The 22281-nt window shown below is 38.7% G+C and overlaps 1 protein-coding gene across 1 annotated transcript in view; it reads right to left on the bottom strand.

Moving 5' to 3' along the window:
* LOC124615980 (fatty acid synthase-like) overlaps positions 1–22281 on the bottom strand; it is a 394674-nt gene that overhangs the window by 269840 nt on the left and 102553 nt on the right. Inside the window, exons 8-9 of the mRNA XM_047144185.1 lie at positions 9704–9892; positions 3653–3781 (exon numbers count right to left, since the gene is read on the bottom strand). Coding sequence (XP_047000141.1) covers positions 3653–3781; positions 9704–9892 — 318 coding nt within the window. The remainder of the gene's footprint in view (positions 1–3652; positions 3782–9703; positions 9893–22281) is intronic.

A 22281-nucleotide genomic window follows, 5' to 3' on the forward strand; every position in this document is an offset into this window, starting at 1 on the left:
ATACATAGATTTTGGTTCTCAAGCTACTGGACTACGTCATCATTCAAAACAATTTACGACTCTGTTTACCTGTATTTATCCTGGGTACTGCATTATTGTATCTGATTGGAATTTGAGTTGTGCACAAACTGATGCTTAACTCAGTTTTGGGTACCTCTGGTCATCACGACGGAGTATGTGAACTCAAGGAGAGTGTACGATTATTGATTGAGGCTAGATGCTTCTTACAATTACTCTTTATATATGATTGAACTTATTGATATGCTTATGAACTTTATTCATTTTCTGGTATCAAATCATTTTTTGCCAGTTTGTACTTGGTGTGGTTTTGATTGATTTGGTATTATATTACTACTCATGGTCGAGAATATTCTTCTGGTCTGTACCTGTTGTTGTGAGTTTTTCGAGTTGACTCACTCATCATACATCTAGGCTCTCAATTTTTTCTCTTCCCTTGTGAATATTCTGAAGACATGATTTTATGTATGTAAGCTTACGATTTGTAATTCCAGTAATTTACTTTGTCTCTGTATTTATTTCCATAGTTTAGTGTTGCACTGTTGCAGTTTTGACTTTGCATCAATTGTCTTGTGACAGAATGTTTCACAGATCCGAAAATCTGAATGCTATATCCTCATATATGTATAGATTATGACTTGTATAGTAGACATTTTTCTTATGTTTTCTGTAATATGTTATGTATCAGATAGTTCTATACATCTGTATTCTATCTTTTGGAATCAGTTTGTACAGTCTATCACAAAATATTGTAAACACACTGTTTCCACATTTTGTGAGGGGGATATTGTAAAGGGACACCCTCTTCTAAAATTACCTTTATTCAACGGAAGTAATCGAGACCAAACATATTTTCAAATCTTGTGTAGGTTAATATTATCTCAGCTGTTTATCTAGAAGAATTTCATAATGATTCTGTATACAATGTATTATATTTAAGGCTAAAATCTATAAAAAGAAATTATTTTATTACTTTATTGCAATAGATATGTATTAACTCTGTATGTACAGTTAATGTTACTCTTCTTTTAGAAATATTAGAAATTATGAAATATTTGGCACATCTTAAAACTCCTATTATTAATTGCACACTCTGATGAAATTTATTAAATTTATTTCTGGATTCATTTACAGAATAATGCTATAACTTGGTGAAGATTCTTCTTTTGTCAAAAAAGTTTGTAAACTCTCTTTGTTTTGTAAACTCTTCCAAATATTGTTAGTATCGCAGAATGAGTTAGTAGTGGGCATGCCTTTGATGTGATCAGATGTGGTTTTTGGCAATAACAATGTAATTTTTGAAAATGAAGGGGCAGTTGTAAAGATGGTGTGATATAGAAAAATGTGATATAATAAACACTACTAAAACATAAATTATGGAGTAGGCTTACTTAGATATTATCATGTCATTTGGAACCTTCAATGTCAAAAACTATGGCCTCAAGAATCAACCCCCAGACATGACAAACTAGAGCCAACAATGAGAAAAGAAGATAAGTTAAAGGTTTATTTGCATATATTACTCCTCTTGAAGCTTATTAAAAGATTATATTTTGAAGAGTGACAATCAACAGGTGAGGTGAGGGAGGATAAGATTACAAATCATTATATCCAACTATCAGATATGAAAGTCAAGTCTGACTGATGGAGCCATGAGTAGTCTAAATGACAATGATTATCCCTGAAACTAGGGCAAACTTTCCCATGAGGCCAGTTGTCAGATGTTGGTTGAACCCCATGCAACAATTCTTGCTTTTTTGGCTAATGACCTGCTCCCATTTACATGGCTTCAATCTACTCTTGATGATCCGGCCCATTTACTACATCACTGATGTTCACTTCTGTCACTCTTGCACTGAAGCTGATATCATGAATAAAAGTTTCTTTTCTATCAATCAGTGGTGAGACTGTTGGGACTGGCTGTTGGTTGGATATACCATTCAAAGAATTATCATCCTCATCCTAGAATAAATTGTTGTCAAAGACTTGTTCTTGGTGTGCATTGATTGTTATACATCTGGGTGGATGCCCTCTTCTGCCAGATCATGCTAACTTTAGTCTCCTGGGCCCACATTTTGTTGTGGTGCTGACATTTTCAGGTGCAGGTAGAACCCCATCATCAAAGCCACAGAATGGTTCATCATAGTTTTTGTGGCTCAAATTTAACATTTGGATAAATTTTAGAATCTCTTTCCTCAAAGTTCAGTTTGGTCACTTCTTCTTAGTGTTGTCTACATAGAAATTAACAAAAGTCTTCTTGGGTACAGGAAAGTCATGATCAAGGGACTTTACTTCTCTTGAAATGTGTATCCAGCAATCTTTTGGTATCCACATTCAACAGGCTTTGTGACAGTCAGAATAACTTTCAGAAGTTCTTTGTTTACCATTACAACTAAATTTACTTTTGTTCACTGATTTGTCCAGCATGACAACCTACTGACAAAACACTTGAAAATGAGACATGACAAGTGTTCTTTTCACCTACTTCTTTCTGGACATAGTTCACTGTGTAGTGGCTTCAGTATAAAATAGTAACAGTAGTCTTTATCCATGGCAACATCAATTATGGTTCTCTTTTTCTGTGAATCTGTTTGTTGTGGCATGTATGGAACCATTGGACATCCTGAGAATGGGATTTAATCTTGTGACCAGTCTGATATTCTGTCAGATTACTGAAATCTGTAAACCTGTCAGCTACCCAGCCTTACTTACTAAGTAAATACACTTAATGCCAACTGCAGTGGTCATCTGTGGCAGTCACAAAAAACCTTGCATGACTTTGAGATGTTTCCTTTGTTGATCTACAAAAGTCAGAGTGGATTAATTCCAGAAGTTTGTTTGACGTTGTATATTGGTTGGTGGAAGGAAGTAATATGATCTTTCCTTTAAGGCAAGTATCATGGTTTGTGAATATATGTAGCCCAACTGAGAATGCTAGTGCTAAATTTCTATATAACTTTGTATCATCATCTATTCAGTAATGACACTCATCTTTGGAGGATTTCCTTGTAAATAAAACAAGTTACCAATTCTTTTTACAGTGGCTTTAGCTTTGGTTTTAAAATCTCATATAACTGCATGTTTTTTGTCAAAGGCCATTGTGCAGCTGTTGCTCACAGCATTTTTCCACTGAAATGACTTTGGTTCTAAAATTTGGAAAGCTTAAAGAGTTTTTCAGCATTATGGAGTTGTCAGCACTGTTAAACCAAGAGATTTCGGTATCACTTTTAGCATCTACTTACATAGCACTGTTTTCTATGAGCATAAAATGTTCAAGCATTTCAAGAGTGTTCCCAGGATCTTACATTTTACTCATTTTAGTTTCACACAGAATAGTTTTGAGATTTTACAACAAATGACTCTGGGTATAAATGTTACAAGTCAAAGTCCATTAAATATTCTGCCTATCTTCAAACTTGAACTGAACTGGCACATCTGTCTGTTTGATCCACCACACTTGTCTAAAATGACACTTAGTAACAAAAAGAGACAAAGCTATTGGTACAAGGATAAAATGATATAGCAATGCTACCTCCAATCATTTATCAGATCACCATCCTTAGATATTTACCATCATGTATTACTATGCATTCTTTTGCTTCATGTGGCTAAAATGATATTTTACTTCACTCACCTCAGTTTCCCTTTTTGTTTCTCCTTGTGTCAAAATTGTGTATCCTCTGTGCATATAGTTTGGGATGCTTACAGCATAAATATCATGTAATAATTTAATATATTCTTTGTCCAGTGGCATTGACTCCACCTAAAAATAATATCCAATTCACTTTCAGTAATTCATCTTAGTGTAGAAGAACAGGAGCAACACACAGTACACAAAGTCACTGTTACCTCTCTTTAACTGTAAAAATGATACCCTACACAGTATGACATTAAATTTAAGGATCACTTCATGTTTCCTGGGGCATTGGTATTGAGACATACTACTGAAAAACATCAATGTCATATTCAGTAAGCAACATGTAGAGAAGACATTATCTGGTATGCTACTTACATGCTGCGGAGAAGACATTATCTGGTTTGCTACAAAGAAAGCTTGAACAATCTCTGTAACTGAATTTCCCTTTTCAGATACAATGGACAGCTACTATTTAAAAAATGTATAACTTTCCTTTGTAGATTGTCCTGCTCATTTGGTCACCGGTCTGTGGAACTAGATTTGGTTAGAGTTGAGATGACAGATTAGGAAAAAAATGTGGTGACCAGCAGGAAGTTTGTATTCTTGAACAAGTCCACTGAAATTGTTTAGGTGAAGCAGGTTCTGTTCAACTCTAACTTAGTAAAACACTGGTACATTATTAAATATAAGTAATAATAAAATTACATAAGTGAATGTGGGACAAAATACTGCATTAACTCAGTCCACACACCATGGCAGACCTATCAGTACTGACTGACTGCTATGTCATCCAATCGCATCATTGGATGTGTTATGGAAGGCTATGGGGTCTTCACATTACTCTCCCAGCCATTATCACTTTTTGTGACTTCGACTGCTACTGCTCAGTCAAGTATCTCCTCAACTGACATCATCAGGTTGAGTGGACCCCATGTCTTTACAAATGTCTGCTTGTGTCTGTACATGTGCAGATGGATATGTGTGTGTGTGTGTGAGTGTATACCTGTCCTGTTTTCCCCCTAAGGTAAGTCTTTCCGCTCCTGGGATTGGAATGACTCCTTACCTTCTCCCTAAAACCCACATCCTTTTGTCTTTCCATCTTTCCTGACAAAGCAACCATTGGTTGTGAAAGCTTGAATTTTGTTTGTGTGTTTGTGTTTGTTTGTGTGTCTATCAACATGCCAATGCTTTCGTTTGGTAAGTTACATCATCTTTGTTTTTAGATATATTTTTCCCACGTGGAATGTTTCCCTCTATTATATTCATATAATGTTAAAATATTTATGTGCATTACCTCAAAATCTAATAAAATTGGTAATTTTTTATACAGAAGGCTATGGACTGCTGTGTTATTAAGGTTAAATTACGTGTTTTGTTCATATTGGTAGCACTGTCAAAAACAGTATCGTATGGTTTCATAGTATAAATACACATTGTATGTCAAAGTGCTAACGTTTTTCTGGGGAAAAGTGATGAATAGATTGGTAAATCTCTCAAAAATTAAAGTATGATGCCAAAACGAAGTGTTTTTAAGAAACATGGATTTCATGGTAATAGATTTTTGATTAAAGGAAAACATTGTGTTCAACAAGTGGCATGTGATGTTACAGACAATGAAATACAGACAAACTTGTCAGTATCTAGAGTAACACCCATTAGTGCTTCGAAGATTAAAATAAGACATTGCCATGCACAGTCTTCTCAAAATGAAAGTGATGTAAATGGTAGGTTATGTTATATTCTGATAGATTTACACATCCTAACAAGTGTGTTAGGTGAATGTGTGTGTTGTAAAATATGTTGAGGGCCAGTTAGTTTGCATGAAAACAGTGAGGTATCAAATGGACTAACCAGGAAACTTATCATTAATTGTGCCAATTGTAAATATACTCATCCATTTTGGAATTCTGATAAGTGTAAAGATAATTATTTTGACATAAATGTTAGGTGGTTTTATGGATTGAGGGCTACTGGCAAAAGGACACACCGCAGCAGAAACAATGTGTGCCTTGATGAATATGCCATGCCCACCTTGTAAAATCGACAAGTATGCAGGAATTATTGGAGCTGCTGTGGAATCTGTTGCATGTGAGTCAATGAAGGGTGCTGCAAACAAAGCTGTTGAAATAAATGATAGTATGACTGGCATACCAGTAGCTTTTGGTGGCACTTGGCAGAAGCACGGCTACAGTTCTAAGAATTCTGTTGCTTCAGTGACCAGTGTGGATACTGGAAAAGTAATATATTTCCAGATTTTAACCAAACATTGTTATGAGTGTTTATCTTATCCCGCTATCCATCAAATAATAATGTACTGCAAATTAATAACACAGCTTTCACAAAGACAAATGAATTTAATTACCTTGGTACAATAGTAACCTCTGACAACTCCATAAAAATTGAAATAGAATCACGAATTCAGAAGGCTAACAAATGCTACTATAGTCTCTTGACAGTTTTCAAAAGCAAGTTAATTTCTAGGAACACCAAACTACAAGTATACAAATCATTGATTATACCAGTACTCACCTATGGATCTGAAACCTGGACTCTCACAAAAAAAGAGGAAAACAGATTAAGAGTATTTGAACGAAAAATTTTGAGAAAAATATTTGGACCCATAAGAGATAGGATCAGTGATGAATGGAGATTGCTAAATAACAATGAAATTTACAAATTATATAAAGACTCCGATATAGTGGCCAAAATTAAAGCCAAAAGACTGAAATGGATAGGGCATGTCATCAGAGCACCACCAAACAGGACCATCAAGAAAGTGACTGAAGAGATTCCCACCGGAAGACGACCTCTTGGACGCCCACGCATGAGATACTTGGACAATATTCAAGACGATCTCAGAAAACTAGGACATGACAGACAGTGGCAAATTACTTGTAAAGACAGAGCAAAGTGGTTCAACATTGTCCATTCTGCAGCAAAAAGCCTTCATGGATTGTAATGCTTAATAATAATAATATAATTGTTATGAGTGTAAATCAGGGAATGAAGAAGGGCATATCTGTGACAGAAATTATGAAGGAACAAGTGGTGGTGTGGAGGCCTCTACAGCTACTGAAATTTTTAGTCGATCTGTGAATGAAAGGGGAGTGTGTTACATTAAGTTCTTAGGTGATGGAGACTCAAAAGGATATAACAGTGTAGTAGCTGCTCAGCCCTATGGTGAGAAGATTATCACAAAACTGGAATGTGTTCGTCATGTCCAGAAGAGGATGGGCACCAAGTTGAGAAAGTAGAAAGAAAGTTTGAGAGACAAGACAGTTTCTATTGGTAAAACCATAAGAGGCAGACTGACTGAAAAAATGATTGATGACCTACAGCAGTATTATGGGACGGCCATTAGAAATAATACTGAGGATTTGTTAAAAATGAAGCAGGCAGTATGAGCTACCTTCTTCCACAGACTGTCAACTGATGAAACAGCAGTACACCACCTTTGCCCTCCAAGACCTGATTCATGGTGCAATTACCGCAATGCCCAGTACTCAAACAATTAATACAGCCATAAACATTCCATCCCAGCAGTAGTCATGGATATGATAAAACCTTTTTACAGAGACTTGGCAAATCCTGAGTTACTGAAGAAGTGTCTGCATTGTCAGACTCAAAATCCCAATGAGTCGATCAGTAGTCTTATATGGACTCACTTACCAAAAAATGTTTTTGTTGGAGTGAAGACATTAAAATGGGGGGTCAGTGATGCTGTTATTGCTTTTAATGAGGGCAACACTGGTAGGGTGCAAGTGCTACAGCATATGGGAACTAATCCTGGAGCAAACTGCATCAGAGAACTTGAACGGATTGACAAGGTTTGCATTGATAAAGCACAGTATACACCACAGTTGGCCACTAGAGAGTACTGAAAGAAGAAAAGAAGAAAAAAACTTGGAAAAATATCAAGGGTATGATATACAGTATGGTGCAGGGTGCTTCTGAGTGATGAAAAATAAAAAGTTAAGCATGTATTAAGTGAGTTACCGTCTTTTGAAACTTTAGAAGCCATTCCTGAAAATTTACTTTTTCTGCTGCATTTTTCCCTAAATATCAGAAACCACTTTGAATAGAGTATTCAGATTTTCAGGGAGTAATACCATACATATCTTGCGTCTACTGAACTAAAAGAAGAACATAATGTTATGCATAATTAAAATTATTTAGGATAACGTACAAAAAAATTACACAAAATTTTAACCATGTAATTAAAAAATTGTATTTCCAAAAGCAGTCGCTCAAATGCAATTATTGTAGTTCAGTAGACTCAGAACATACAGTTTAATGTCCTGTAAAAGTTTCATGTCAATGGCTACAGTGGTTCCTGAAATACAGGGAAGCCAAGTCACTAAACTTAACATTGTCGAGATAGGGCGTTCCAACTCCCCTTAACTTCCACTTCTTCAATGACAGGATTATCTGTCACATTACCAATACCCCAACCTACTTCAGGGGAGAAATATAGATAACTCCTACTAAATCAAAAATGATTAATGACATCTCTACACCATTTACAGCAAAATCTCCATAAATTAAAACTACTATCCAAGCTCCTTCAGCAAAGAAACTTATATGACTAATACTAAATTATAAATGGTGAACAGCATTTCTGGATCAATTTTTCTGTGAGATTCCTTCACATAATTTACATCAAAATCTGCATAGGTTGTACTCCGATTTGCTGTGGTTATTAAACTTTGTAATGCATTTTATTTTGTCTAAAGAATGTTGGGGTATTGTGTCAACAACAAATTGTTCAAAACTATGAGCAGTCACTTAACAGGAGAGCAATTATGAAGAATAAAACAGCTCCAACTGTAACTGATTTGTTTTACCATCCACATTCCCTTTGGAAGACCCAGGTGCAAAACCTGCCCCATTCACCAACACAGCACATCTACTCTGGTCCTGTTGCAACTTATACTATCCCACCAGAGACAGGGCAAACTGTGAAAGCAACCATGTCATATAGATGCTCTGCTGCAATTTCTGCACAGCATTTTAAGTGGTCATGGCCACCAACCTGCTGTCCATCAGAATGAATGGCTACTGCCAAACATTGGCCAAGAGCAGAGTTGACAACCTATCTGCGGAACACACTTCTAGGCACAACATGCTTGATTTCAGTGGCTGCTTCACAGTCCATGCAACTGGATCCCATGGGAGTTATCTTTGCAACACATCCTTCATTCCTGTAATCCTCCTGTCCTCAATCTCACACTGACTCACTCACCTGCAACCTCTGTCTATCAAGCTGCCCTAACTCTATCCTGTCAGTCCCTCCAAATCCATGCCTCCACTCAACTGTCTTTCTACACCACATGAACTCACCTTTTCTGTTGCTCCTGCACCTGCAGCCTCTCCCTCCTGCATTCCTAACCCATCGTCTGCTGCCTCACTTAGAGTCCCAGATCCCACTCCTTAATCCCCCTCCCACTTTCCGTCTCTACACACCCAGTCTGGCACAGCCCTCCACCCCAGTCCACCTGCCAAATTGCAGTCCTGGTACTGGTTTTTCAGCCAGCATAACACAGCTGCACAGGTTGCAATATGTGCACTCTAGCTCATTAAAGGATTCATACAAAAGCTAGCAAAGTTTTCATTCTGTTTTGTATGCATGGCAGTGACACAATGCTTCTACTATTCAGTGAGTGATCCTCTTTACTCACTAATTATTTAAATTCTCCCAGAACTTTCCCTACTACATTTTGTTTCAATATTTTATAGGGCAATTTTCAATACAAAATAATCTTATTGAGGTTAGAAACTGGCTGTGGGAAGTTAAAAAATACACTTATGAGTGAGGATGTTTTGTTCTTCATTATTATTTTAAAGGTGTAGACAGGCCTTCCAGTGTGGAGAGATTGATCTAAAAAAATGTGCATTGTCATATATTGGGTGAACTATTAAGATGCTTTATTGTACATGAACAGGACAACACAACATTAGCATAGAAGTATATCTATCTGCTGTTAATATCTATCTGTCTATTTACAGCTATGTTATATGAGTATGATGGATTGAATTCATTTTTATTACTTTTGATAGTATTTTATTCAGTCCTTCTTCTGTTCTGCTTGACATAGTCACAAGTCTTGGTAAGTCATCTTCAATTGTGGGGTTTTTGTGATCATAGGATTTCAGAACTGCATGGCCATAATTTCCATCAATTCCCCTACTGGTGACAGCTGCCAGTCCACCTTCCCATGGTGTACTCTCTGTCACTACCTGTAAAGTGTTAATACTATGAAAAATTTTCAAATAAATTCTTGTTGTTCTCTGTTAAATAGATTAAACAACATAATGAAAAATCCATTATAATACTGGATATAAACTTCTACAGATGATGAATAACACATTGTTCCAATGCTTAAGGAGGATAAACAAGTGTGAAATTATGAATTCTGTTGCCTGTACCAAGCTACAACTCATTTAAGACATTATAATGCTACCTCTATCATATAACTACTAAAAAATACACCTTTGTAATGGAATAATGAATACCATAAATACAGGCACATGCATATGTAAACCGATGTCTGGGCAAAAAGGGAGGGCCGTTAGGAGTGAATGATGGCAATACTCTGTTGCTAGTATGAAGCTATAACTCATTTAAAATACAAACACATGCGTAAAGCAGAGATTCTTCAGACAGCTGCAGACAAAAATAGCTGCAAGTTGGAAGAGTGGATGAGGAGGCGTGGGAAAATAGAATAGAGGAAGACTGTTGACCAAACAATAGCAAATCACATCATGCAGTCTATATATAATGATATACAGCTCCAAGACCTCAAGGTATGAGCTTCTCAGAGTTACAAGAGAAACTGACACAGATTGTGAACACACTTTACTTCAGCAGTCATATTAATCACCTGAAGGCAAACCACAGGAAGTCTCAGGTCTGTACTGTCAACCTCAGTAACAAGCATAGAATTACTCAATGTGATGTAGCAAGCTGTAACTTTCCAGCTTTGCTCACAGCAAAGAAATATTTAATACAGAATCATCTTTTGAAAAAACCACAACATTTTCCTGACAACCAAGTTCGTTAAAAAAACATTATGAGCGAAATCTATGCTACTTAAAAAAGACAAGTTGTTGTTTAACATTGTTACCAAAAATCTCAAGAAGCAGTTGACCAATTTACTTTGTAGTTTTACACAATATTTGAATAAATGTTCAGATGGATATAGGCTACATATTTTTTAAATTGCAATACAAAAAATAATTAATGTAGAGCAATGAAATTCTGAGAATACATTTCTTAGGTAACATGTTTAAGTGATTAAAAATGCAAGTTCACAGGTTACTGTAAGTGCAAGATACATTACTGCAAATCTGAAATGCTGGAACATTAATAACTGATGTAACTGCCAGAATGTTGAATGCAACATGTAAAGTGTGTACATTGTGTTGAACAGGTGTCATATGTCAGTTTGTGAGATGAAGTTCCTTGCCTGGTGCACTTGGTCAGTCAATACAGGATGGTTAATGCCGTTTGTGAATGACACTGGAGTTGTCTAGTGATGTCCAGTATGCTCTCGAACAGAAAAGAATCTGATGATCAAGCAGCCAAGGCAACATGTTGACATCCTGTGGAGCATGTTGGGTCACAACAGCAATATGCTGTTGGAAAGCATGCCTGGAATGCTGTTCATGAATGGTAACAGAGGTCAAATCACCAGACTGACATACAAATTTGCAGTCACAGTGTGTGGGATACCCATGAGAGTGTTTCTGCTGTCATATGAAATTGCACCCCAGACCTAACATCAGCTGAAGGTCCCGTGTGTCTAGCACACAGATAGGTTGTTTGCAGGCCCTCATATGGCCTCTTCCTAACCAACACACAGCCATCATTGGCACAGAGGAAAAACCAGCTTTCATCAGAAAACAGAACAGGCCTCCATCCTTCCCTCCAATGAGCTCTAACTTGAAATCACTGAAGTCACAAACTGCAGTGGTTTCGAGTCATTGGAATGAATGACACAGGGCACCTGGCTCAGAGCTGTCCTGGAAGTAAATTTGTAACAGTTTGTTGTGTCACGGTAATGCCAACTGTTGCTCAGATTGCTGCTGCGGATGCAGCACAATGCACTGGTGCCATATACCAAACATGGTGGTCTTCTCCCTTGGCATTGCCACATGGCTGTCTGGAGCTCGGTCTCCTACTACACATACATCTACATACAGGCTGATTATAATTAAAGTTAAACTTTCAAAACACTGTAGAAATAACACCACTGGTCAGAATGACATCAAATTGCAATGGAATATTATCAGAGAGGGGGAAAAGGTATGGCAGAAGAAAAAAAATAGTGTGAAAATTGATCAATAGATGGTGCTGTATGTGGCATTATACATAAATGAAAACACCTGTCATGCACACGACCCATCGAAGTTGGTATAATCATGCTGGGTACATGGCTTTTCCTCCTTTCGCGTCTGCAACATTTGCCATGACTGTCTCAATGCAGGATTGCACTCTGCTTGTAAAGCTGTATTACAAGAATGATGACTGTGCACACAGTACTCCGCAGAAGTTCCAGACACTGAAGGGTTTGAAAAAAGGCATTGGTCTGATGACTGCCGTGGCTCTGGATGATTTGGAAATTCGAAAAGGTCTGTTCTTTTGGTGTGCAACCTGGTAGAGGGAGGAAACAAATTGATTCAACATCAGTGGAAGCAGTGGCCAAGCAATCCAGGAGGAGACAAGTGGTGGTGTGTAAACGTGTAGTGCACAGAGAATTGCCCGAACATTGGACATACTCGTGAGCACGGGATGTAAAATCATATAAAATTTCCTTCTTTGCTATCCATTCAAAATTACAAATGTGCACAAGTTGCTTCCTGTTGACCTGCCAGGTAGGGAGACCTTTGCTTTATGATTTCTTGCTTGCATGGAAGTAGACAATGATTGGCCGTGGAAGATTTTGTGGATGGACGAAGCCCACTTCCACCTGACAGAATGTGTCAATACACAGAATTGTCAAATATGGGCAGTGGAAACTCCACACACAAATTAACCAGTACCACTTCATCTTGAAAAGGTCACTCTGTGGTGCGGGTTTATGGCATCATTTATCATAGGGCCTTATGTTTTTGAAGAGACAGGTGCTTCCGGTCCTGTTACCTGTACCATCACTGGTAAGCACTATGAATGTCTTTTGCACAACCTCATCATTCCAGCCCTCCAACAGTGTGTGGATGGGATCATTTTTATGCAAGATGGCACACCTCCGCACATTGAAAATCCAGTTAAGCAGCTGCTGAAGCGCCATTTTGGAAATGCTAGAAGAATTATCAGCTGCCGTTTTCCTACAGTGTGGCCATCCCAATCACCTGATCTCAATTCGTGAGACTTCTGGCTGTGGGGTTGTGTGAAAGATGTTGTGTTCAGTGTTCTGATAGCAAACTTAGCTGCATTTAAGACACACATCATGCAACACATTCTAAACATGACATCAGAAACGCTTCGATTAGATGTGGAACATGCTGTTTCTTGATTTCAACTTGTTGTAGAAAATGGTGGACAACAATTGAACATGTTTTGTGCCAGTCATACAGAAATTAATAATCTTATTTGATTTTGAGTGATGCTTTTTAGCGGTTTTTGGCGTCAGGACAATTAAAAACTAATGTGATTGATGTTTTTTATGTGGTTTTTGGCCTCAGGACAATTAAAAACCCATATGATTGATGCTTTTTATGCAGTTTTTGGCCTCACAACAATTCAAAACTGATGTGGGTGATGCTTTTTATGTGTTTTTTGGCCTCAGGGCAATTAAAAACCAATTTTTCCCATCCAGTGTGATATGAGCTGGCTGGGTGGATAGGCTTATGTAACTAAACGTATCACACCTATACACCGATCCACACTGAATAGTACAGTTTGTTTAATGTCAGACATACACCTTAAGCATTGTTGTATGATTCATTTTACATTTGTAGTTGACCACTATAAAATTATAATGCTTACAGTGCTATCTATTGTTTCATTTTGTAACTGTTTATTTCTCTTCTGCCATATGTTTTCCCCCTTCTCTGATAATATTCTGCTGCAATTTGACATCATTCTGACCAGTGGTGATCTTTCTACAACAATTTGAAAGTTTAACTTTATTTACAGTCACTTTGTAAATACTCCACAAGAAATCTTATGGTGCACAGCAGAGGGTACCCTGTACCACTACTTGTCCCCCCCCTCCCACTCCTTATTCCACTCACAAATAGTGCAAAGGAAAAATGACAGTCTGTACACCTCTATATAAGCCCTAATAGCTGGATCCCCAATGTCTGTGATCTTGAGATGATTTTCAAGGTGATTTGGAGGTTATAGTGATTTTTCTAAAATGGGAACTCTAATATTTGATTCAAGATCTCAACATGTTCTTGACTGATTCACTTCAGATTTTTAAATTATATATGTGACATATAAAAGTGAAACATTATTAATGTAGAGCTCAAAAAGTTCATGACAGATTTACTTCCGATTTCCACATGATATTCTAATAAACATTTGGTTGGACACAGGCAACATGTTTCTTAATACGTATAATACATTAATACATATGTAACATGTGAAGGGAAAACATTGTTAGAAAAAATTTCAATAGTTCTGAAGCAATGTACTTCAGATTTTTAAATGATACTTAAATGAACAATTTGATGCACATGGTCTATGTATTTTAAATATATATATATATTATATAAATGCATATGTAATACATAAAGGGAATATGCTGGTACCAAACAACTCAACAAGTTCTTGACACATATTCTTCAAATATTTAAATGATACTCTAATGAAAGTCCATGAACCATGGACCTTGCCATTGGTGGGGAGGCTTGCGTGCCTCAATGATACAGATAGCCATACTGTAGGTACAACCACAACAGAGGGGTGGAGGGGTATCTGTTGAGAGGCCAGACAAATGTGTGGTTCCTGAAGAGGGGCAGCAGCCTTTTCAGTAGTTGCAGGGGCAACAGTCTGGATGATTGACTGATCTGACCCTGTAACACTAACCAAAACGGCCTTGCTGTTGTGGTACTGCGAACGGCTGAAAGCAAGGGGAAATTACAGCCGTAATTTTTCCAGAGGGCATGCAGCTTTACTGTATGATTAAATGATGATGGCGTCCTCTTGGGTAAAATAGTCCGGAGGTAAAATAGTCCCCCACTCGGATCTCCGGGTGGGGACTACTCAAGAGGACGTCGTTATCAGGAGAATGAAAACTGGCGTTCTACTGGTTGGAGTGTGGAATGTCAGATCCCTTAATCAGGCAGGTAGGTTAGAAAATTTAAAAAGGGAAATGGATAGGTTACAGTCAGATGTAGTGGGAATTAGTGAAGTTCGGTGGCAGGAGGAACAAGACTTTTGGTCAGGTGAATACAGGGTTATAAATACAAAATCAAATAGGGGTAAAGCAGCAGTAGATTTAATAATGAGTGCGGGTAAGCTACTACAAACAGCATAGTGAACGCATTATTGTGGCCAAGATAGACACAAAGCCTACACCTACTACAGCAGTACAAGTATATATGCCAACTAGCTCTGCAGATGATGAAGAAATTGATGAAATGTATGAAGAGATAAAAGAAATTATTCAGGTAGTGAAGGGAGACGAAAATTTAATAGTCATGGGTGACTGGAATTTGACAGTAGGAAAAGGAAGAGAAGGAAACATAGTAGGTGAATATGGATTGGGGCTAAGAACTGCAAGAGGAAGCCATCTGGTAGAATTTTGCACAGAGCATAACTTAATCATAGCTAACACTTGGTTCAAGAATCATGAAAGAAGGTTGTATACATGGAAGAACCCTGGAGATACTAGAAGGTTTCAGATAGATTATATAATGGTAAGACAGTGTTTAAGGAACCAGATTTTAAATTGTAAGACATTTCCAGGGGCAGATGTGGACTCTGGCCACAGTCTATTGGTTATGAACTGTAGATTAAAACTGAAGAAACTGCAAAAAGGTGGGAATTTAAGGAGATGGGACCTGGATAAACTGAAAGAACCAGAGGTTGTACAGAGTTTAAGGGAGTGCATAAGGGAACAATTTACAGGAATGGGGGAAAGAAATACAGTAGAAGAAGAATGGGTAGCTCTGAGGGATGAAGTAGTGAAGGCAGCAGAGGATCAAGTAGCTAAAAAGACGAGGGCTAGTAAAAATCCATGGGTAACAGAAGAGATACTGAATTTAATTGATGAAAGGAGAAAGTAGAAAAATGCAGTAAGTGAAGCAGGCAAAAAGGAATACAAACGTCTCAAAAATGAGATCGACAGGAAGTGCAAAATGGCTAAGCAGGGACGGCTAGAGGACAAATGTAAGGATGTAGAGGCTTATCTAATGAGGGGTAAGATAGATACTGCCTACAGGAAAATTAAAGAGACCTTAGGAGAAAAGAGAACCACTTGCATGAATATCAAGAGCTGAGAAGGAAACCCAGTTCTAAGCAAAGAAGGGAAAGCAGCAAGGTGGAAGGAGTATATAGAGGGTCTGTACAAGGGCGAAGTTCTTGAGGGCAATATTATGGAAATGGAAGAGGATGTAGATGAAGATGAAATGGGAGATATGATACTGCATGAAGAGGTTGACAGAGCACTGAAAGACCTAAGTCAAAACAAGGCCCAGGGAGTAGACAACATTCCATTAGAACTACTGACAGCCTTGGGAGAGCCAGTCTTGACAAAACTCTACCATCTGGTGAGCAAGATATATGAGACAGGCAAAATTCCCTCAGACTTCAAGAAGAATATAATACAAGAACCTTCAACATCACAGCATGTCAGCAATCATTGGTTAATATATTAAAAAACTAGAAACTCGCCTCGATTGCGAAAAAAGTACCTAGTGTTAACCTAGGTTTTCTGCAGAGATAACTACACTTTCTTCAGAACAATAAAACTCACAAGTGCCCAAGAAGACCTTTGTCAATGATTAAAAGAACACCATAGCTATACATTTATAAATGAAAAAAAGGAAACCACAAACAGTACATATGTACAAAGTCTAAACCACTACTTAACATAATGGTGTACGCTCCACCTCACTCCGGCCTATGTTCGATAAGCCATGACCCGCCATAAACTGCAGCTACAAATGGTCGCTCACTTACACACCTGACCCGCTACCTATGCACATGTGCAAGACAAGGGAAGTTACTTGAATGCGCATGCGCATACGAATACGTGAAAGTTTATACATGGGTCGTGGTTAAATAGCCCTTATATTCCCAACTGTGGATCAACGTATATCAAAAGATAGGATGGATAGAATAAGTGACGAGCTAAATAGGAAATGAAACCTAAAAATAACCACACACGGTTGCTTATGCTAGGAAAGAAACACATATGAAGCTACCTATGACAACAGGAGGCACTCTTAAAAGCTATTCCTAAAGCCAATAGTTAGCAGCCTGAGGGGGGGGGGGGGGGGGGGGGGCTGAGGGGACGTAATCTAAAGACGTCATGGTAATAAAGATATAGAGATAAAACGTGATGTGTTCAACGGGCTAAAATCACGTTCATCGTAAAAGGAAATGAGGAAAAAAGATAAAAGATGAACAGCTTGACCAACTGCACTCGCCAATCAGGGCACGCATGTGAAAATCCCCAGATCATCAGATTTACTAGTATGAAAAACAAATGAAAGGTGTGAAACCTTCAAAAAATTTTCTGTTTCTTAGTAGGAGTTGGTCGTTAAGGATATTGTCTTTATCATGTTGCAGATGCTTAAAGATCTTAACTTTGGCATGAAATAACTCGATATTAACTGGAGGGCTCGGCGCATGAGCCATTTGCACAAGGTGTTCCGCATAAGTAGAGCCCTTAGTACCATCACCGCTTCTAGTAGGAATATGCTCTTTATACCTGAAACCTTTTTTAATAAAAGAATATAATAATTCCAATCCCAAAGAAAGCAGGTGTTGACAGATGTGAAAATTACTGAACTATCAGTTTAATAAGTCACAGCTGCAGAATACTGACACGAATTCTTTGCAGACGAATGGAAAAACTGGTAGAAGCCGACCTCGAGGAAGATCAATTTGGATTCCATAGACATGTTGGAACATGTGAGGCAATAATGACCCTACAACTTATCTTAGAAGAAAGATTAAGGAAAGGCAAACCTACATTTCTAGCATTTGTAGACTTAGGGAAAGCTTTTGACAATGTTGACTGGAATACTCTCTGTCAAATTCTGAAGGTGGCAGGGGTAAAATACAGGGAGCGAAAGGCTATTTACAATTTGTACAGAAAGCAGATGGCAGATATAAGAGTCGAGGGACATGAAAGGGAAGCAGTGGTTGGGAAGGGAGTGAGACAGGATTGTAGCCTATCCTCGATCCTATTCAATCTGTATATTGAGCAAGCAGTAAAGGAAACAAAAGAAAAGTTCGGAGTAGGTATTAAAATCCATGGGGAAGAAATAAAGACTTTGAGGTTCGCCGATGACATTGTAATTCTGTCAGAGACAGCAAAGGACTTGGAAGAGCAGTTGAATGGAATGTACAGTGTCTTGGAAGGAGGGTATAAGATGAACATCAACAAAAGCAAAACAAGGATAATGGAATGTAGCCGAATTAAGTCAGGTGATGCTGAGGGAATTAGATTAGGAAATGAGACACTTAAAGTAGTAAAGGAGTTTTGCTATTTGGGGAGCAAAATAACTGATTATGGTCACAGTAGAGAGGATATAAAATGTAGACTGGCAATGGTAAGGAAAGCGTTTCTGAAGAAGAGAAATTTGTTAACATCGAGTATAGATTTAAGTGTCAGGAAGTCGTTTCTGAAAGTATTAGTATGGAGTGTAGCCATGCATGGAAGTGAAACATGGACGATAAATAGTTTAGACAAGAAGAGAATAGAAGCTTTTGAAATGTGGTGCTACAGAAGAATGCTGAAGATTAGATGGGTAGATCACATAACTAATGAGGAGGTATTGAATAGAATTGGGGAGAAGAGGAGTTTGTGCCACAACGTGACTAGAAGAAGGGATCGGTTGGTAGGACATGTTCTGAGGCATCAAGGGTTCACCAATTTAATACTGGAGGGCAGCATGGAGGGTAAAAATCATAGAGGGAGACCAAGGGATGAATACACAAAACAGATTCAGGAGGATGTAGGCTGTAGTATGTACTGGGAGATGAAGAAGCTTGCACAGGATAGAGCAGCATGGAGAGCTGCATCAAACCAGTCTCAGGATTGAAGACCACAACAACAACAATAACAACAACTCTAATGAACATTTGGATGGATACAGCCTGTATATTTTTGTATGTAATAAGTAAATATATATGTAACTTATAGACTGGGAATATTGTTACCAATAATCTCAAAAATATTCTGACCAATTTAATTCAAATTTTGACGTGATTCACTATTAAACATTCAGAGGGACATTGCATATATATTTTTTTTAAATTGTTTCTTACTTGTATACACAGTGATATACTGCATTTTCTTTCCTCAATGGTTTTACAGAAAATATGAAATGCGTATGGCTTATCAGCTTATGATTAGAATATTACAATGGAATTTGAGTTGTTCACAACTTTGTAATCCTACTGATTCACATATTAAAACTATATGAAATTCTCTTACTGAAGCTACTATCGTCACAGATCCAGCAGCTGAATGTATCTCTTGTGCCTCAGGTGATGGACAGAGAGGGCATAGAAGGAGAAAGGAGGACATGAACAGGTGGGGGGGGGGGGGGGGGTCAAAACACAGAGAAATGAAGGGGAGAAGGAATAAATGGACTAAGAGAAGGAGTGGAGGAGATGGGCAGAGAGAGGTGGAAGGAGTTTAGGATGTACCTGCAATTCCCAAACAAATTTAGTAATTGTGAAGCATTGATGATGGAGGAGAATGACGAAGAGAGGGGGTAGAGGAGGTAGGCAGAGAGTAGGGGGAAGAGTTTACAATGTATATCCAATTTGCATACAAATTTAGTAATTGCAAAACACTGATAGGTTCTCTGGTGAGCAAAGGATTCATGCTCCCAAGCACACAAGGAAGGAAGAATTATCACGCGTGACAGTGTGTGTAAGTATAATCTAACTTCTGCACCATTTCAGTGCAGTAATGTGTTCATTGTAAATAAGTATTACAGTAGTTGTATTACATGTTTATTACCTTATAAATGAATAAAAAACTTTTTTATTTTAAATTCAGAGCATTAGTATTTGTAAAATGACTCTTAGTGTTCATTAAAAAATGACGATCATTCCACTTGGGACCTGTGGAATGGTACATTAGCTTATTTGTTTTAGTTGTAAATATTTGTCATATATTGTTGTTTTTCTGACATGTTCCACATCCTGGAGGACCTCCTCATTATGGATCAATTGGAATGAAAGTAAATCTAATCTAATCTAAAACAGTAAAAACTCAAATTGGCAAGAAGTACCATTGGTGAAGATACTAGCAATGTATGAGGGAATTGACCAATTAAAGAATTAAATGGAATCAAATACAATGTAATATACCAATATTATGAAACGGAAAGTTGCTACTCACCATATAGGGGCGATGCTGAACACAGATAGGCACAACAAAAAGATTGTCAAAAAATAAGCTTTTGGCCAACAAGGCCTGTGTCAAAATTAAACAACACACACACACACACACTTGCAAACGCAACTTACACACACATGACTGCAGTCTCTGGCAGCTGAAGCCACACTGCAAGCAGCAGCAGCAGCAGCAGTGCCTTATGGATGTGGCAACTGGGTGGGGGTAGGGAGGAGCCTGGGGTGGGGAGAGAAGGGATAGTAGGGAATGGCTGGAGGACAGTGAAGTGCTGCTGGAGAGCATGCAATGACAAGGTAGAGAGAAGGTAGGGCAGTTAGGTGCAGTTGGAGTGTGAGGGGGAGAACAGGTGAGAGGTGGGGGGGGGGGGTTGTGGAAATGGAGAGAAGTAAAAAGATTGTGTGCATTGGTGGAATGAGGCATGTGTAGTGCTGGAATGGGAACAGGGAAGGGGCTGGATGGAAGAGGGCACTGACTAAAGAAGGTTGAGGCCAGGAGGGTTACGTGAACATAGGATATATTTCAGGGAGAGCTCCCACCTGCGCAATGTAGAAAAGCTTGTGAGAAGGATGCATACGGCACTGGCTATGCAAAAAGCATTGGAATGAAGGATGTCTGTTGGGCAGTGTGCTCAGCAACAGGGTGGTCCACTTGTTTCTTGGCCATAGTTTGTTAGTGGCCATTCATGTGGACAGCTTGTTGCTTGCCATACCCACATAGAATGCAGAACAGTGGTTGCAGCTTAACTTGTAGATCATGTGACTGGTTTCGTAGGTTACGCTGACTTGGATGGGACAGGTGATGTTTGTGACCGCACTGGAGTAGATGGTGGTGGGAGGATGTATGGGACAGGTGTTGCATCTAGGTCTATTACAGGGTTATGAGCCATGAGGTAAGGAGTTGGGAGCAGGGGTTGTGTACAGATGGACGAGCATACTGGGCAAGTTCAGTGGATGGTGGAATATGGCTGTGGGAGTGGTTGGAAGGATAGTGGGCAGGACATTTCTCAGGGACATGACAATAGGTGGTCAGAACTTTGGTGTAGAATGTAATTCAGTTGCTCCAGTCCTTGGTGGTACTGAGTTAAGAGAGGAATGCTCCCCTGAGGCCAGATGGTAAGACATTGGGAGATGGTGGAAGACTTTGGTACAAGGTTAAGAGGATAATTACAGTCTGTGAAGGCCTCAATGAGAATCTCGGTATCTCGATTCTGATCACAAAGATGTCATCAATGAATCTGAACCAGGTGAGGGGTTTAGGATTCTGTGTGTTTAGGAAGGATTCCTCTAGATGGCCCATGAACTGGTTGGCAGAATGTGGTGCCATGCAGATGCCCATAGCCATACCACGAATTTGTTTGTAGGTAATGCCTTCAAAGGAGAAGTAATTGTGGATGAGGATATATTTGGTCACGGCACTAGGAAGGATGTTGTTGGTTTAGAACCTGTCAAGTGTTGCGAAAGGTAGCGTTCAATAGTGGTAAGGCCATAGGTGTTAGGGATGTTTGTGTATATGCAGGTGCCATCAACAGTGACGAGCAGGGCACCTTGTGATAAAGGGACAGGAACAGTGGAGAGTTGGTGGAAGAAATGGTTGGTATCTTCTACATAGGAGAGTAGGTTCTGGGTAATAGGTTGAAGATGTTGGTCTACAAGAGCAGAGATTATCTCAGAGGGGGCACAGTAACCAGCCACAAATGGCATCCTGGGGTGTTGGGGTTTATGGACTTTAGAAAGCATGTAGAAGGTAGGAGTGCAGGTTGTGGCAGGGGTGAGCAGAAAGATGAACTCCGGGGAGAGTTTCTGAGATGGGCCCAAGGATTTGAGAAGACACTGGAGATCCTGTTGTATTTCTGGAATGGGATCACTGTGGCAAATTTTGTAGGTGGATGTATCTGACAGCTCGAGGAGTCCTTCCACCAGAAAATCCTAGTGGTGCAAAACAGCAGTGGTGGAGCCTTTGTCCATAGGTAGCATTATAAGGTTGGGATCAGATTTTAGATGGTGGACTGCAGTTCTTTCTGCAGATGTAAGGTTAGTTTGCTTGTTGAAGGATTTGGGGAATGGTGGTGAAGCC

The sequence above is a fragment of the Schistocerca americana genome, chromosome 5, assembly GCF_021461395.2.
Source record: "Schistocerca americana isolate TAMUIC-IGC-003095 chromosome 5, iqSchAmer2.1, whole genome shotgun sequence".
NCBI lineage: Eukaryota > Metazoa > Arthropoda > Insecta > Orthoptera > Acrididae > Schistocerca > Schistocerca americana.